Consider the following 18,493-nt stretch of genomic DNA (forward strand, 5'->3'; position numbering starts at 1 on the left):
TACATGGAATGTTGCTACTATTGGAGATTCTACATGGAATGTTGCTATTCCACTAGCAACATTCCATGTAGAAGGCTGCGCAGGCTTCTGTTTCTGTGAGTCTGACGTCCTGCACATACGTGCAGGACGTCAGACTCACAGAAGCAGAAGCCTGCACGGCTACATTGGTGATCTCAAATAGTAGCAACAGTGGAGGAGTGGCCTAGTGGTTAGGGTGGTGGACTTTGGTCCTGGGGAACTGAGGAACTGAGTTCGATTCCCACTTCAGGCACAGGCAGCTCCTTGTGACTCTGGGCAAGTCACTTAACCCTCCATTGTCCGCCGCATTGAGCCTGCCATGAGTGGGAAAGCACGGGGTACAAATGTAAATAAAAAAAAAAATAAAATACATAAATGCATGTGTCAGTCCTAGAGCAGAGCTAACAGTTGTCTGTTGTATGTGTCTGCACCAGCTAGTTTCTGAGTTCTAGTCTGCTCTTGTTTTGTTTATTTTGCACATACGTTTTGTCTGAGGATTATTTGCTTAGCTGGGAAATATGTGAGGTGCGGCCGTCTGACACTCTTTCCTCATTTTCTGTCCTTATCCGTCCCTAAGTGTTACTGAAAAGTAAGCTGTGGATCTGTTCCTGAAGGCTGGATCATATCAGCTTGGCTGGACTTATAATATATAAAGGTGATTTAACGTAGAAACAGAGAAAATGTTGACTGACTGTGAGCTAGAGAGTGTGTGTGTGACAGAGATACCTCCTCCCCCTCCATCTGTGGTGTGGGGACCCCTCCCCCTCCCCTCTGGTCTCAGGATCCCCTCCCCTCTGGTCTCAGGATCCCCTCGCCCCCTGTCAGGTCTCAGGACCCCCTCCCCCCCTGCAGCCACCCAGCGATTCTCCTCTCTCCACTGCCCACCCCGAGCCATCCAGCAATTCTCCTCTGTACCCTGGCCCCCCTCCAGCCACCCAGTGATTATCCTCTGTCCCCTGCCCCCCCCCTTCAGCCACCCAGCGATTATGCTCTCTCCCCTGCCCCCCCTTCAGCCATCCAATGATTCTCCTGTCTCCCCTGCCCCCCTCGAGCCATCCAGTGATTCTCCTCTGCCCCCCCTTCAGCCACCCAGCGATTATGCTCTGTCCCCTGCCCCCCTTCAGCCATCCAGCGATTCTCCTGTCTCCCCTGCCCCCCTCGAGCCATCCAACGATTGTCCTCTGTCCCCTGGCCCCCCTACAGCCACCCTGCGATTCTCCTCTGTCACCTGACCCCCCCCCCCTCCAGCCACCCAGCGATTGTCATCTGTCCCCTGATTAGGTCCGTCGAAGTGGCGGCGTTATTGAAAGCTCTGGCCGTCTCTATCCTTCGATTTCATTCCCTCAGTCCTCGTGCTTTCTGCTTACCCGTCCTCGACGTCATAACTTATTGACTTCTGTAGCCTGTCCATCTCCAGCCTTCGATTTCGTTCCCTCACCAATCCTGCCTTCAGATTCCCCGCCCTCGATGCCATCACGTTTTGCGACGTCATCTCGTTTTGATGCGAGGGCGGGGCATAGAGAGATGTGACACCGTTACGAACCCTTCAGTGAAGCCACGAAGTCAGCTTCAGAACGTTGGAGGTGCGTTTTATTATAGTAGATTAGTGTATGGTTTGTACATAGATATATTTTAGGCATGGGCACTTAAATGCCAACCATAGAGCTGGTGTGCATGTTCTTGGCCCACCTTCAAACTCCATTTCATAGAGTAGTGCAGAGCTAGAATATTGGCATTAACGTGTGTATGGATGCACAACACAGCCTGTGTCGGGCGATTTGTTCATACACGGTATCTTCAATAAAATCTTTTTGTTGTGATATTGATCTTCTGGCTTTCTTGCACATCTGGGCATACATTGGTATTCTGGTTATTTACATGCATTCTTATAGAAGGATTTTATTGTGATATCTTGTGTTTAAAGAAAAAAAAACACCTAAATGGAATCAAAATAGCTGAAGGTTTTCATATCTGTCCATTAGATGGCGCTGTTGTCCAGTTTAGCTAATTGGAATGGATACAATTGGCACTTGGAATCTATTTAGGGGAAGGGAAATGGGACTTGATAGACCGCTTTTCTGAGGTTTTTGCAACTACATTCAATGCAGTTTACATCTATTCAGGTACTTATTTTGTACCAGGGGCAATGGAGGGTTAAGTGACTTGCCCAGAGTCACAAGGAGCTGCAGTGGGAATTGAACTCAGTTCCCCAGGATCAAAGTCCACTGCACTAACCACTAGGCTACTCCTCCACTCATTCCACCAATAAGAGCCAACCTCATCAGTGATGTCACAATGGCATAATTGCCCGATACTTGGCTAACTTCTGATATTGTGATGTCATAAGGGAAAGGGAAATGGGACTTGATATACCGCCTTTCTGAGGTTTTTGCAACTACATTCAAAGTGGTTTGCATATATTCAGGTACTTATTTTGTACCAGGGCAATGGAGGGTTAAGTGACTTGCCCAGAGTCACAAGGAGCTGCAGTAGGAATTGAACTCAGTTCCCCAGGATCAAAGTCCGCTGCACTAACCACTAGGCTACTCCTTCCCTCATTCCACCAATAAGAGCCAACCTCATCAGTGATGTCACAATGGCTTGATTGCCCAATACTTGGCTCACTTCTGATATTGTGATGTCATAAGGGAAAGGGAACTGTGACTTGATGTACTGCCTTTCTGAGGTTTTTGCAACTACATTCAAAGCGGTTTATATATATTCAGGTACTTATTTTGTAACAGGGGCAATGGAGGGTTAAGTGACTTGCCCAGAGTCACAAGGAGCTGCAGTGGGAATTGAACTCAGTTCCCCAGGATCAAAGTCCACTGCACTAACCACTAGGCTACTCCTCCACTCATTCCACCAATAAGAGCCAACCTCATCAGTGATGTCACAATGGCATAATTGCCCGATACTTGGCTAACTTCTGATATTGTGATGTCATAAGGGAAAGGGAAATGGGACTTGATATACCTACCGCCTTTCTGAGGTTTTTGCAACTACATTCAAAGTGGTTTGCATATATTCAGGTACTTATTTTGTACCAGGGCAATGGAGGGTTAAGTGACTTGCCCAGAGTCACAAGGAGCTGCAGTGGGAATCGTACCCAGTTCCCCAAAATCAAAGTCCACTGCACTAACCACTAGGCTACCCCTCCACTAGGCCTGGCTCTTCCATCAGGCTTTTAATCTTTCAAGTTAGTTGCTTGTGGGTTCTTGCTGCTGCTTTGAATCCCACCCCCTCTCCTTTCACTCTTCAGTACCCTTTCCGCTTTCTTTGCTTTTCCCCCGAAATGGATATATATTGGTTCTATCTGTATGTGTGTAGACCACTTTCCTGTCGGAACATTGTAGTTCCTTTTTTGATCTATTATATATTTATTATTATTGTACTAGATTTGTAAACCGCCTAGGTCTACTTGTTAGTTAAGGCGGCATATCAAGCTACTGTAAATAAATGATAAAAGTAGTTGAACATAGGAAAGACCTATTGAAATGACTCTCACCTGGGATCTTGTTTCAGGAATGCCGTGGACTCAGCTGTGGCCCTGTATAACCAGATGGAAGAGAAAGTTCACGCATTAGTAACGAAGTCGAACAAGAGCCTAGAGCAGCTGGAGTCACTTCTGAAAATCAGAGAACTGGAATGTGAATTCAACAAGGTAAAGATATACTTCAGGGTCTCAGTACCTCTGGGAAGAGGAATTAGCTTCATATTCCTCGGGACTGGGAATTAGTCCTAACTCTACCATGGATTCTGTGTGGCTCAAGGATCACCAACAGCAGGCAGCACCACTGCCCACCTCCTGGTTTCCCTGCAGGGAGGAAAGGGAAGGAAACCAGGAGGTGGCCGGCGGTGCTGCCTGCTCTTGGTGATCCGGAACCCCGTGGAGAGAGCGAGTGTCTGGGCAACATCCCTCAGTTCCCGAAGGGCTGCGGCGCCTTCTGGCTGGAAAAGCATGGTGTTGCGGTGACATGAACACAACAACGCGTTGCTTGCTGTTTTGAGAGATACCCTTGACGAAGACTGTGTTTGTCGAAAGACGGCCCGTGTTAACCCCATCAGCATTTATTTTAGAGAATAAACGTTGGTCATCCTGGACATTTAGGTTGGCTTCTTCCACTTTTTTTTTTGGTTTGCGGAGTACAAATAAACATGCATAATAAAAAATAAAACGTGTCAATTACTAACATATACAAGGAGATAACAAAACCAATACAGACAGATTCATCACTGCGCTATGTTCTTGCTATACCAAAGTCGAATTGTAGCTTGCATCAAAAAAATGTTGATTTTTTAAAAATAGTCCTGAGTTCTTCTGGCTGGAACTGGGCAACTTGGCATTGCTGCCTAGAGAAATACCGTATTTTTCGGACTATAAGACGCACTTTTCCCCCCCCAAATTTGGGAGGAAAATGGGGGGTGTGTCTTATAGTCCGAAGGTAGAGATTTCCCTCCCTCCCTCCCTCCGAGTTCGGGATTGCGCTCCCTCCCGCCCTCCCCCCCCGGCCCTGTCACCACTTCTCCCTACTCACGCAATCTTCCCTGGTGGTCTAGTGACGTCGGGGCAGGAAAGAGCCCCCTCTTTCCTGCCCAGCGCGCTGCTCTCCATCCTCCTGTATGCAGCCTGATGGTCTCGGCGAGATTCAAAATGGCCGCCGAGACTTCAATTCTTGGCGGCCATTTTGAATCTCGCCGAGACCGTCAGGCAGCAATGCATACAGGAGGATGGAGAGCAGTGCGCTGGGCAGGAAAGAGGGGGCTCTTTCCTGCCCCGACGTCACGAGACCACCAGGGAAGATCGCGTGAGTAGGGAGAAGTGGTGACAGGGCCAGGGGGAGGGCGATCCCGAACTCGGAGGGAGGGATTTGGACAAGACGCACCGGAGCACCTAGGTTTTAGAGTTGGGAAAAAGGAAAAAAAAATGTTTCCTATTTCCCTCCTCTAAAACCTAGGTGCGTCTTATGGTCCGGTGCGTCTTATAGTCCAAAAAATACGGTAAGTGGCAAAAATCTAACTGCAGTGTTACAGTACCTGTATTGGTCTCGTTGAGATATATAACCTTACAAAGGTCTCACTGTCTGAGGCATGACAACCTCTGTTTCACTGGTAAAGTAAAAAGTATCGCTGCTTACGAAGGGTCCAGCAAATTCAAAGGACATTTTAATGGAACATGTCTACTGCTATAATATTTCTTGTTTTTGAAGAATATGGGAAAGGATTAACAAGAGAGAGGTTTATTTATGTTCATTTTGGATTGGGTGGGGTTTTTATCCCTTTCAGATGTAGGGGGAGCATTTGGTTCTCAGAAGACATTATAAATAATCTAAGCTGTTAGATAAAAAGACCAATTTTTTTAGATTGTTTAGGTCAGAAAAGGGACTTCCAAGTCGGGGCGTTCACAGTTGGCAAGGTATTTGATAAAAAGCCTGCTGAACATGGATCCTTTTGTAAAATACGCATAAGGACACAGAGAATATATGTGTGCTGGATCCACGTACACTGCAGTTTAATTGAATGACGTGCCAAATAGTGGGTCCCTTTTACTAAGCTGCGTAGGTGCCTATGCGTGTAGAACGCACGTTAAATTACAACTACCGCCCGGCTACCGCGTATCCCTGGCAGTAATTCTAATTTCTACACGCGTCCAAAATGCTCGTCAGAAAATAATTTCTATTTTCTACCATGTGGTGCTAACCAGGCGGTAATCAGCAGTGTACACGCGCTGGTGATTACCGCCCAGTTAACGCGTGAGACCTTACTGCTAAGTCAATGGGTGGTGGTAAGGTCTCGGGCCCAAAATGGACGCGCACTGATTTTTATTTTACCGCACATCCATTTTTGTTTTAAAAAAAGGCCTTTTTTGCAGGCGCGCTGAAAAATGGTCCAGTGCGCATCCAATACACATGTCTACACCAGCGCAGGCCATTTTTCAGTGCACCTTAGTAAAAGGACCCAGTGCCAATAATTGGCTTTTTAACAAGCAATTATTGGCATTAATTTGATTTAATTGTTATGTACATGCATAAACCTTTGCCTAAATTTTACACGTGGCTCAAAAAAGTGGGCGTGGAACTGGGAAGGTCATGGGCACAGGCAGAGCATGGGCACGGACTCGAGTTACGCACTGAATTATAGTGGGTACCACTTGTAGATTTAGATATGGGCATTTACACTCCCTTTTTGTTGGTGCAAATGGATGCGCCCAAATTTACGTGCGACCCTTGCACACTGCTCATCTCCCAGAAGTCTGCCGTAGGAAGGTGGAGTCTTTTCTGTTATCTTCCCAAAATTCACTGTTCAAAGGCATCTTCACTTTGTTTTGTTTTACTGAGTGCTAAAAGTTTTAGAATGCAGTAAAATTAGTACGGACTAAACATTTTAGCTTACACTTAGCATGCACTATTTCATGTTAATATGTGCTTTTTTTAATGCATATTTTTTGAAATAGTCTACACGAAAATGAAACAGTCCTGCAATGAAATCTCCGAGGGGCCCTTTTACTAAGCAGCGGTAAACTCACCCACCGCGGGCTTGCCGTGCGGCAATCTGGAACTACCGCCAACCCAAAGTGGGCGCTGCCGATAGTTCCACCCCCCAGCGCATGGCATTTCTGGTTCTAGTGGAAATATTTGAAAAATATTTCCACAGGGGGGTTATCTGGCGGGAATCAGGCCTCGCCGCACACTGCTCGGTTATCGCCGGGTTAGTGCAGGAGTTAGTGCTGCCCCTCAAAATGGCCTCACAGCAAGTGTGAATTTACTGATCGGCCATTTCATTTTTGGCCATTTTTACTTGCCGCGGTAATAGGGGCCCTAGCGCTTGCCTGGCATAAACGGCCACCGCTGCTAGCGCAGGGCTCCTTCTACTGCAGCTTAGTAAAAAGGGCCCTTAATTTCTATAGGATTAAAAACTGTAGATGGTTGCTCTGCGACTCAGATCATACCAGTGACCAGCAGCTATCTAGGTTAACCCTACTGACCCAATGGATAGAGCCTGAAAATTTATTTGCAAGTGAAATTGGACATGTGCTAACTTCCTTTAAACCAGGGGCATAGACAGACTTCGGTGGGAGGGGGGTCCAGAATCCGAGGTGAGGGGGCACATTTTAGCCACACCCCGGCGCCACCGACCCACTGCCGCCGGTGCCACCACCGCCGACCCCCCTGCCATTGCCATTGCCATTGCCGACCACCAACTTTGACGACCCCTGCCGACGACCCTCTCGACCCCCCTTCCCTGCAGGACATCAGAAACAGAACGAAGCCTTCGCGGGAAGAAGAGGACCTCGGCTGGCGGGGATTGGGGTCCCCCGCCAGCAAAGGTAGCTGACGGCGGCGGGGGAGGGTTGGCGGCAGGAGGGGGGGTCGAGAGGTTTGTCAGCAGGGGGGTCCAGGCCCAAATGTACGGGGGCCCAGGCCCCCGTGGCCCCACGTAGCTACGCCACTGTTTCAGACACATTTTGCCATTATACCACTGATCAGGTTATTCTTTGTTTCTACTTCTAGCTTATCTACTGGATGGATAGAGAAGGGGCGAATCAATTACATCAGCTGGCCACTTTGGAATGGTCGTTGGAGAACATAGAGAGAGCCCACCAGCAATTCACTGAGTTCTTCAATCAAGCAACAGTATGTTATTGGGGTTGTTCGCAGAATGGGGGTGAGCGGTCCACGGGCAAATCAGCATCGGTAGGGTTATAATTTGAAGATGATAAATACGGAGACAAATCACAGATTAGGCTTGACCAAAATGACCAGATTATGGGCTTCTTTTACCAAGCCGTGCTAGCGATTCCCGCGCGACAAATGAGAGGAAGCTCCTAGCAATTGAATGGGCTTCAATTCCTCTCATTTACCGCAAAGGAATCGCTAGTGCAGCCTTGTAAAAGAGGCCCTATGAAGTGTAGTGTAAAAATTCTGCAGACTCTGTGGCTAAAAATATCAAATCCTTTGCAGTATTTTTTTTCTATTATAAAAATCATTTGAAAAAAAAAAAAACAATTATTTGAAAAGAAACTAGACTTTCTAAATGTCAAGATCCCTCTTTCTTACCTTTTAGTCTTTCTTTCATGTTTTATTTTGTCTGTTTTTTTTCCTCTCGTTTTTATAGTTTGTTTGTTTGTTTTTACCTTGGTCATATACTATTTTTAAACATTTTTCTTCTTAATGACTATTGTCTGACATTACATATGTCTTGCGTAGTAACCCCAAGGATTAGCATATCAATTCCCCAGTTTTCTTGCGTTGTTAATAGGGAGTGGTGGCTAGTTTCCAGTTGTTTGTTTATGGAATAAACATTTGATGCAGTATTGTTCATTTCGTAAAGCTTTGAAAATTTGTATGTTTTGAGTTTAGTAGTTCTTAGTTTATTTTAGTTTATACTGTTATGTAGTTTTGGTTTCTAATTGTCCTATCTTTTTTTTTTTTTTTTTTGAATCATCCTTTTTATTCAGACAGTTCAACAAATTCACACAATGTAAAATACAATACAACATAATATTTGGTCTGCCTGAATTTTTTAACATTTTTGAACACAGCTCTTCCCCCCCTCCTCCCCTCCTACCCTCTATCCCTATCCCACCCCCCCCCCCCTCCCCAAATCACTTCAAGAGTTCAAGATTTTGCTTCTTGCCACTGGGGTGAGAGTGTCCCAAAATGGAGACCAAATGTGACAAAACTGATCACCTCTCTTGGAGGCTAAGAGGCATATTTTCAAAGCACTTTGGGAGGCTAAGTTCCATAGGTTTCTATGGAACTTTGGGAGGCTAAGTGCTTTGAAAATAAGCCTCTTAAGTCTCTTATACCTTTCTTTTCTATGGCACAAGCTTGAATCATTGCAGACCTCCAGTGTGCTATACTCGGCTGATCTGTTACCAACCATAGTTGCAATATGACATGCTTTGCCATTAATACTGTCCTTTTCAAGAATGCTGTGAATCCTGCCGGCGCAGGCCGCTGTATTTCAAAAAGATCAAACAGTTGTTTAGGAGTTGGTTTCCAAGTATAGTTCCAAATTTGGGAGATGTGTTTGCTCAGTTCAGTCCAAAAGGCTTTAACCGGCGCACATGTCCAATACATGTGCCCCAAGTGAGCCGTAATATCATTACATTTTGGGCAATTGTCCAATTTTCGAAGCCTGGCTTTATATGCTCTGTGCGGGGAGACGTGTAACCGAAGCAGAAATTTATATTGTAGCTCCCACCAGGTAGCATTGTCTGTGACTGTAGTGATAGATTTAAGGCATTTGTCAATCTGCTCGGGATATAGATTACTCTGCAATTCCTCATTCCAGGCTTGTGCCACCCGGTGACAGTCAATTTGTTGCAAAGAGTCCCTCAAACCACGATGAAAATAGCTCAGGGGCACTCGTGACTGTGCCTCAAGACCCAGTATTTCATTAAGTTTTTCCCAGGAAACATTAGTTAATGATTCTGCCGGTAAAGAATTTACATAGTGTCGTAATTGTGTATATGCTAACCAGTCATTCACACTCAAACCGTACTCTTTCTTCAATTCCTCAAATGGTTTTAATGTCCCTTGTTCAGTTACCACATGGAATAAGTACCTAATTCCCATTTTAGCCCACCTCTGGAAAGGAACCAAAGCACCATCCGCCGGAAAAGCCAAATTACCCTTTAGGGGCAGTAAAGCCGAAGTCTTGGTATCTACCCTCAGGATCCTGCCCATCCATCTCCATGCGGCTCTCAAGGGCAAAAGGATTGGTCGGTAGGGACCCAACCCCGGTAATTCTCTGGAGGGCGCATGGAGCCAATAAGAAAATTGCATTTTTCCCAGAATTGCCACCTCTGCCTCTGTACAAGAGAAAAAATTTGTAGAGCGGAACCAGTCGGACAGATGTCTCATACTGCTGGCCAGGGAAAACAATTTTAGGTCTAGGAGTCCCAAACCCCCCTTTATGCGTGGTAACAGCACTTTACAAAATGGCAGACGGGCCCTCTTTCCCTGCCATAAAAAATGGGTCAATTTTTTTCGCAGCCACTGTTCATCTCGGGGCCTCAAATGAAATGGCAACATTTGAAATATGTAAGTCCACTTGGGGAAAAGGACCATATTGTAAAGCGCTATACGTCCCAGTAAAGTAATCGGAAGTGCCTGCCACCTCTGCAAAGATTCCACCGCTCGTTCCTTTATCGGCCCCATATTAAGTTCATAAAGTTCCACTAAATCTGCGGGAATATGTACCCCCAAATATTTAATACTAGAGTTTGCCCATTGAAAGGGGAATTTTCCCTCCCACTGCATTCTAACGTCCGATTGAATAGGGAGGGCCAAGGACTTATGATAGTTTAAGGTAAACCCTGTCAAAAAACGAAACTCGTCTAGATTCGCCATTAAGTGCCGCACCGACGAGGCAGGATTAGTCAATGTCAGAAGGATGTCATCAGCAAAAGCCAACACCTTGACCTCCAGCGATGGCATGCTTATCCCCACAACATCCGGGTCCCTCATGATCGTTCTAAGCAGTGGCTCTAAGTATAATAAAAACAGTAATGGGGATAAGGGACAGTCCTGCCTAGTACCCCTCTGTAACTGAAATGGGGCAGACTGAAGCCGATTCGCGACTACTGGAGCAGAGGGGTTATTATATAGTGTTGAAACCGCCTCCATGAACCAGCCCCCTACACCAACATGATCCAGGACTTGAAACAGGTAGGCCCACTGCACGTTGTCAAATGCTTTTTCGGCATCCAGGCTTACCAACATCAGCCGCTCTCCCATGGCATGACTGCGTGCAATAGACAGCAGCACTTTTCGTACATTTACCGTTGCTTGACGACCCCTAACAAAACCCACCTGGTACTTCCCAATTAAGGATGGTAAATGCTGGGCAAGCCTGTCTGCCAAAACTCGGGCCAAGATTTTTATATCCACATTTAACAATGATATGGGTCTATAGGCTTCTACTTGGTCTGGGGACTTACCCGACTTAGGAATCAGTGTAATAAGTGCTTCATTTTCACCGGGTGAAAACCAGCCTCGTTCCACCACCGCATCAAAGTATGAAATTAGGGGCCTTATCAATTCTGGGCCTAAGATTTTATAATATTCACTCGAAAAACCATCTGGGCCCGGAGCCGACTTCAAAGGAAGGGACTTTACCACCCGTTGGATTTCCTGCGCCCTTATGGGTAGTGCTAAGGAATCACGAACTCGCGGCTCCAACCGCGGCATACCTGCATCTTCAAGGTAATCTTGTATCAGTGGGCCCTGATGTTCCCCCGTTTCAGAATATATCTCTGTGAAATATCTCTGAAACGCAGTTACAATCTCTGCTGGCTGCGAGAGCCGGGACCTATCTTGCAATTGGATATATGAGATAAATTGATTTGTTTTCTTAACTCCAGCTACTTGTGCTAATAGTCTACCGGACTTATTTCCATATCTTTGAAAGTTAAGCCGCCTAGCATAGAATAAACTCTGATATTTTTCATGAATCATTGTGTTCAGTGCTACCAAAGCAGCTGCCATGTTTTCTTGGTTTTCCTTAGTTGGGTTAGCTATGTGGCGTCTCTTTGCAACCTTGTATGCCGATTCTAAACGTATAATACCCGTCGCTAAGCGCTTTTTGCGGGCGCTCATAAAGGCAATGACCTCTCCCCGAAGAACTGCCTTTGAGGCCTCCCAAAATATTGTTGGCGCCACATCAGATTGTGCGTTTGTCTCTACATAAAAACGCCATCGATTTCTCATATGATCTACAAATGCTGGATCTTGGTATAGATAGGAAGGGAAGCGCCAATATCTACTACCGGACCCTCTGACATCCAAGTCCAACTCCAACCCGATTACAGCGTGGTCCGAAATCTCAGTGGGACCTATGAAAGCGTTCCTTACTCTAAAAAACCAGGACTGTGCCAACAAAATATAGTCAATCCGGGACCAGGTAGCATGTACTTTAGACTGGTGAGTATAATCCCGGGTATCAGGGTGCAGCAAGCGCCAAGGATCGACCACATGCAGGGCTCTACACAAGGCCGACAAACCTTTCCCGCGGCCCAGCGCTGCTATAGCCCGTGGGGAAGATCTATCCAACTCTGGGTCTATGACTTGGTTGAAATCCCCCGCCCACACCCACGGGGCATCCGCATATTGTAACCCCAGTGCTATTAAAGATTGAAAAAACTGCGGGCAATAATTGTTTGGGCCATAAACAGCGCAAAGATAAAACTTTGTTCCTTGATAATTAAAATGCACCAGCGCTACTCTCCCCTCCTTATCCCTGAATATCAATTTGGAGTGACAAGGGATACCTTTTTTTACCAAGACAGCCACTCCACTTCTTCGATTCCCAGAGGAGGAATAGTGACATTCCCCCACCCACTGCTGACAAAGTTTGGCATGCTCTTCATCAGACAATTTTGTCTCCTGGAGACAGGCAATATCCGCTCCATGCGCCCTCAATTGTGATAAAATTTTATATCTCTTCACCGGGGAGGTAAACCCCGCTACATTCCAAGAAAGGATATTCAGCCGAACTCTACCCTGCATCTCTAAAAATTAAGAATTGAACTGTCCCAATTCCTCCCATCTCAAATAACCCCGGGAGCCCAGCCTCCCCCAAGGTTGTCTGCCTCCAATTGCCAAGCCTTTGATTATCTTTTCCCCTACCTCCCATCCTCCCAGCAAGAACAACTGCCAACCTTTCCACTCTCACTTCCAGCTCATTCATTCCATCTTTCCCTTCCCTAACCCTACTACTACTACTAACTAGCATTTCTAAAGCGCTACTAGGGTTACGCAGCGCTGTACAATTTAGACATAGAAGGACGGTCCCTGCTCAAAGAGCTTACAATCTAAAAGACAAGAGAACAATCTAAAGACAAGTGAACAATCTAGAGGACGAGTGAACAGTTAATCTGAGAGAGTGGATAGATAGGGGCATTCTGTCTATCTAGAGCGGTTAGGCGCCGAAGGCAGCATAGAAGAGGTGAGTTTTAAGCAGAGATTTGAAGATGGGTAGGGAGGGGGCATGGCGTATGGGTAAAGGAAGATTGTTCCAGGCATAGGGTGAAGCAAGGCAGAATGAGCGGAGCCTGGAGTTGGCAGTGGTGGAGAAGGGTACTGAGAGAAGGGCTTTGTCCTGTGAGCGGAGGTTACGGGCGGGAACATAGGGGGAGATGAGGGTGGAGAGGTAGTGAGGAGCCGCAGACTGAGTGCACTTGTAGGTAAGGAGGAGGAACCCCCCATCCTCCTCCCCCCCCCAGCCCCCCCCTCCCCAAAACCATTCTTGTACACCATCTTCTGGTGTTACTCGGTCACTCATCTGCTAGGGACCCCACTCCCCAAATTCAAATTTTTTCACTATTATTCAACATCACATACCCTTTCCGTCAGACTTATTACCTTTATAAGTGTCCCAAAAAACTGTTTAAAATCTACTCCTCCGTTTGGTAGAATCATCCCAAACTGGCGGGCTGGCAGTCCTCATGGAGTAGGAGCCTGGTCATCAATATCCCTGTTTATAAAGGCTGCAGCCAGTTTCTCTGAATCAAAGCTATGCCATTTCCCATTCCTGTAGATTTTGAGGACAGCTGGGTAGGACAATGTAAAACGAATCTTCTTTTCCACTAGGGTTGTGCATACTGGGTGAAATCTTCTTCTCTTTTCCTGTAACCCAGCCGAGTAATCTGGGAAAATCAAAATCTCATGTCCTTCAAATGTTAGATTGCCCCGTTTAGACTTAAATCCCTGCATGATTTCCTCTTTGTGGATATAGTTATGAACTTTAAGAATAACCACACGAGGCTTCCTTCCTGATACCGTCCCAGTCTATGGGCTCTTTCAATGCTGAGGCTTCCCCTACTGTCTGATAATGCAAATTCATGCTGTAGCCATTTTTCTAGGGCAGGCCCCAAATTTTTCTCCATCACAGACTCGGGAATGCCCACCAACCTCAAGTTGGAGCGTCGCGCTCGATTTTCTAAGTCATCGATTTTCGCTGCCTGCATGCTAACCTGTTTTTCCAACTCTGTGAGCTTCGGTTCAGTAGCCTGCCACGTATCTTCCATGTCCGACACACGCTGTTCCAGCGTTTGGGTGCGCGTCGCTAACCCCTCTATAGTGGCGTCCAATTTTCCCAGATGGACTTCTAGGCTGTCGAACCTTGCTTCTAGGGCTGCTTCTATCACCTTTGAGATCTGGGCCAGCTGGCGTTCTGTGAAATCATCTCGCGCCACTTGTGCTCCGTCCGCCATTTTAGGTTCCGCCGGTGGAGGTGAGGATTTCCCTTTCTGTGTTTTCACGCTGCGTTTCGCTGTTCCAGCAGGCATCGCGACCAAATATTGGTCCATGCACCTTCCCGCAGCTATAGACAAAGTTTTAACTTGTAGTTCTTTATTTTTTCTAGCGATTTTCGGCCGTATGGCGAGTGGGGTCCCTGGAGCTCAGCCTCTACGCTGCTGACGCTCTCAGCGCATCACGTGACCTCCTGTCCTATCTTTTTATTGATTTTTTTTGTACACTCCTGATGTTTTGTAATCAGTTTTCTTTATTGTATCTCGCCTTGAGTCTCAACTTGAGGGAGTTGGCGGGTGATAAGTCTGAGATAACATAACATATAACAACTGCCGTTGACTTGGCGCAACTGTTGGCATCAGGGCTGACTTGTGCTACTAATCTTTAATGGAATGTTGGCACCAAGATGCCATCCACACCACTAGCACTACCCATACTCCAATCCTCCCCCACACGTCTCCTCCTATTGTCCTCCTATATATAAATGGGTTATCTCTGTGATACATTGTACCATACTTTGTATTATCTCTGTGATACTTTGTACCATACCTTGTAAGCCGCACTGAACCTGCTATCGAGCGGGAAAGAGCAGGGTATAAATGCTATAAATAAATAAAATAAATTATAGGATTAGCGCTAAGCGCACGGCATTGGGGTGCGTAAATCTTGCTGCTGATTTATAGAATTGCCCTCATAGAGGACAGTGGTGGGCACAGATTTAAGAGGCTGGCTAAAAGAAGTTGGTGTATGGGAAGGGGGAGGCTGGTGCTGGTTTAAATACGAACTGTCAATGAGAACAACTGGGCAGAGGCTTGATTCTATATATTTGGCGCCAAAAAATATCAGCACCGAAAAAAGTGCTAAACTATAAGGCGCGCTTAAAATTAGGCGCTGTTTATAGAATAGTGCTTATACCTGGGAATCACGCCTAACTTTAGGTGCTGCCATTTGCACCAGCTGAAACATAGTACAAATGTACGCGCCTGAATTAGGCGCATAGCCCCTCCTTATTCCATAACGACGTGCGTTAATGTTAGGAACACACCCGTTCCACCCATGCCCTTAAGTTTCTATGCCTCCTTTTTTTTAGCCATGTGTAAAATTTAGGCATGGATCCCACACCTACATTTAGGCATGTATATTCCAATTAATGCCAATAATTGGTTGTTAAAAGGCCAATTATTGGGGCTAATTATCTCATTTAATTAAATTGTGAATGCAAATTGAGGGCACATCCAAATAGAATGAGGGAGCTTTTGATCTTGACTGTGTTGCTATGTGGTAGCTTAGTGGGGTTTAGTAAACACAGTTAGCCTAGCAGGGTTTAAAAAAGGTTTGGATGGCTTCCTAAAGGAAAAGTCCATAGACCATTATTAAAAGAGGGGGAAAAATCACTGCTTATTTCTAGGATAAGCAGCATAAAATGTATTGCACTTTTTGGGATCTTGCCAGGTACTTGTGACCTGGATTGACCACTGTTAAAAACAGGATGCTGGGCTTCATGGACCTTCGGTCTGTCCTAGTATGGCAATACTTATGTACTTATGTAAAAGCAGTTCATGCGATACAATGATACAATCCGTGATAGACAGCAAGAGACAAGGCAAGGCATGTGCTTTTTGTTGCCCAGGCTAGAGTGCCATGTGGAGGCAGTTAAAAGGTCCATAAAACCTGGCATCCTGTCCTTGATAGCAGCCAGTCTGGGTCACTAGCTGCTGATTGGCAGATCATAAGAAGTAGAGGAAAGAGGCTTGGTCTCTTAAAGCTAGTCAAAATGTGTAGTAACTCAGTCAAATAAAAAGGTATAATCTTAATAAGTGGTGGTTCTCTCATATCTACTTGGTTAATAGTTCATGAACTTTTCCTGTAAGAACCTATCCAAATCCTTTCAAACATGCCAGATACCTTGACCACATCCTCTGGCAATAAATTCCACAGCTTGCTTGCAGAAAGAAAAAAAAAAAACAAGAAAAACTTCAGATAAAGAACACAGGCTTATTGTGCACAGCCCTGTTCAGACAAAATATATAGAGGTGTTGGATGCCAGAGACTCTCCTTTTCCTTCTCATATGAAAACACACTGTAAACCGTGATAAAGAATAAAGAAAGACACGTAATTCCTGTCTAATTCTATAATAAAGGAATTATTATAAATCAAACTGGGATCCCATATGAACAAGTGAACATGAGGATTATCCCCCACCCCTTTTTTATCTCTGTACTGAAAGAACTAGACTGTATCCAAGCATAAAATCAATATTTCAGGCTGTGAGCCGACCACAGTTAGGTTAATTTTCAACCATTGGCCAGCCGTATGAACTTAAACGGATATATTTATTAACTGGATTTTCAGTGATGCTGTTGTTTTAAGCGCTGCCACTGTGAAGTTCCACCAGTACTGTGTCCCATTGTGCAGCCTGTCCACCGGGCACCATTTTTTCAGGTGCTGGAATATCTAATTTTGAGTGCTTAGTATTGGAAGGGATTGTAAAAGTGACCAAGTTTCTTTCCTGTAATAGCCGTAGTCATGGTGGAGGAGTAGCCTAGTGGTTGGAGTGAAGGAGTAGCCTAGTGGTTAGTGCAGTGGACTTTGATCCTAGGGAACCACGTTTGATTCCCACTGCAGCTCCTTGTGAGTCTGGGCAAGTCACTTAACCCTCCTCCATTGCCCAGGTACAAATAAGTACCTGTATATACTATGTAAACAGCTTTGAATTAGTTGCATATACCACCAGAAAGGCAGTATATCAAGTCCCATTTCCCTTTCCCTATTTGAGATTCTACATGGAATGTTGCTACTATTGGAGATTCTAGATGGAATGTTGCTACTATTGAGATTCTGTTGCTACTATTTGAAATTCTACATGGAATGTTGCTATTCCACTAGCAACATTCCATGTAGAAGCCTGCCCTTGCAGATCAGAAACAGAAGCCTGCGCAGCCGCGTTGCTGATCTGCAAGGGCAGGCTTCAAAATGGAATGCTGCTAGTGGAGGAGTAGCCTAGGTTAGTGCAGCGAACTCTGATTCTGGGGAACTGGGTTCGATTCCCACTGCAGTTCCTTGTGACTCTGGGCAAGTCACTTAACCCTCCATTGCCCCTGGTACAAAATAAGTACCTGAATATATGTAAACCGCTTTGAATGTAGTTGCAAAAGCCTCAGAAAGGCGGTATATCAAGTCCCATTTCCCTTTCCCTATTTGAGATTCTAAATTGTACATGGAATGTTGCTGTTGCTACTATTTGAGATTCTGGAATGTTGCTACTATTTAAAGGTTCTAGATGGAATGTTGCTAGTGGAGGAGTAGCCTAGTGGTTAGTGCAGCAGACTTTGATCCTAGAGAACCACGTTTGATTCCCACTGCAGCTCGTTGGTACAAAATAAGTGCTTGTATATAGTATGTAAACTGCTTTGATTGTAACCACAGAAAGGCAGTATATCAAGTTCCATTGTGGAGTCTTTTCTGAGTGGAGAGGTCCAAGTTTGCGTTTTGGCAAGCACGGAGCCAGTTCTTTCAAGTAGATCTTGTGGGAACTATCTTGGCCAATCTTGAGTTCTCCCATCCATTAAAGTGCTGTCTTGGTCCCTTCTCAATAATGGATGCAAACTCAAATGCTGTTAATAAGATTTTTTTTCTTTAGCTTTTATTTAACGATTTCAACTTTTTCTTCTTTCTTTCTTTAAAACATTCCTAGGCTCACTACAATTGTGGAATAACACTGTTTAAGGAAGCTACCGAGTTTAAAGGATCAATTTACCCAGAGATAGAAAATTTTATGGAAATCAAGAGTATCTTCCAGACTAAATTAATAGACTTTTTCACAAGTGTGGAGAGACAGAAAGTTGAACTGGACACAATGCTAAACCTGTACAGGTTCTGTGAAAAGGTAAATAAAAACAGAGGGGCATTTTCAAGAAGTGGAGAAGTGGCCTAGTGGTTAGGGTGGTGGACTTTGGTCCTGAGGAACTGAATTCAATTCCCACTTCAGGCACAGGCAGCTCCTTGTGACTCTGGGCAAGTCACTTAACCCTCCATTGCCCCATGTAAGCCGCATTGAGCCTGCCATGAGTGGGAAAGCGCAGGGTACAAATGTAACAAAAATAAAATAGATACTATTGGAGATTCTACATGGAATGTTGCTACTCTTTGAGATTCTTCATGGAATGTTGCTATTCCACTAGCAACATTCCATGTAGAATGCTGCGCAGGACGT

General features: G+C 45.4%; 1 protein-coding gene across 5 annotated transcripts in view; it reads left to right on the plus strand.

Moving 5' to 3' along the window:
• The window catches only part of KIAA1755 (KIAA1755 ortholog), a 116,133-nt gene that overhangs the window by 61,048 nt on the left and 36,592 nt on the right, over nucleotides 1–18,493 (plus strand). For all 5 annotated transcript variants that reach the window (XM_030211577.1, XM_030211578.1, XM_030211579.1 and 2 more), the window contains exons 11-13: nucleotides 3,544–3,682; nucleotides 7,530–7,652; nucleotides 17,975–18,166. In XM_030211577.1, coding sequence (XP_030067437.1) covers nucleotides 3,544–3,682; nucleotides 7,530–7,652; nucleotides 17,975–18,166 — 454 coding nt within the window. The remainder of the gene's footprint in view (nucleotides 1–3,543; nucleotides 3,683–7,529; nucleotides 7,653–17,974; nucleotides 18,167–18,493) is intronic.

This window comes from Microcaecilia unicolor, chromosome 8, assembly GCF_901765095.1.
Source record: "Microcaecilia unicolor chromosome 8, aMicUni1.1, whole genome shotgun sequence".
NCBI lineage: Eukaryota > Metazoa > Chordata > Amphibia > Gymnophiona > Siphonopidae > Microcaecilia > Microcaecilia unicolor.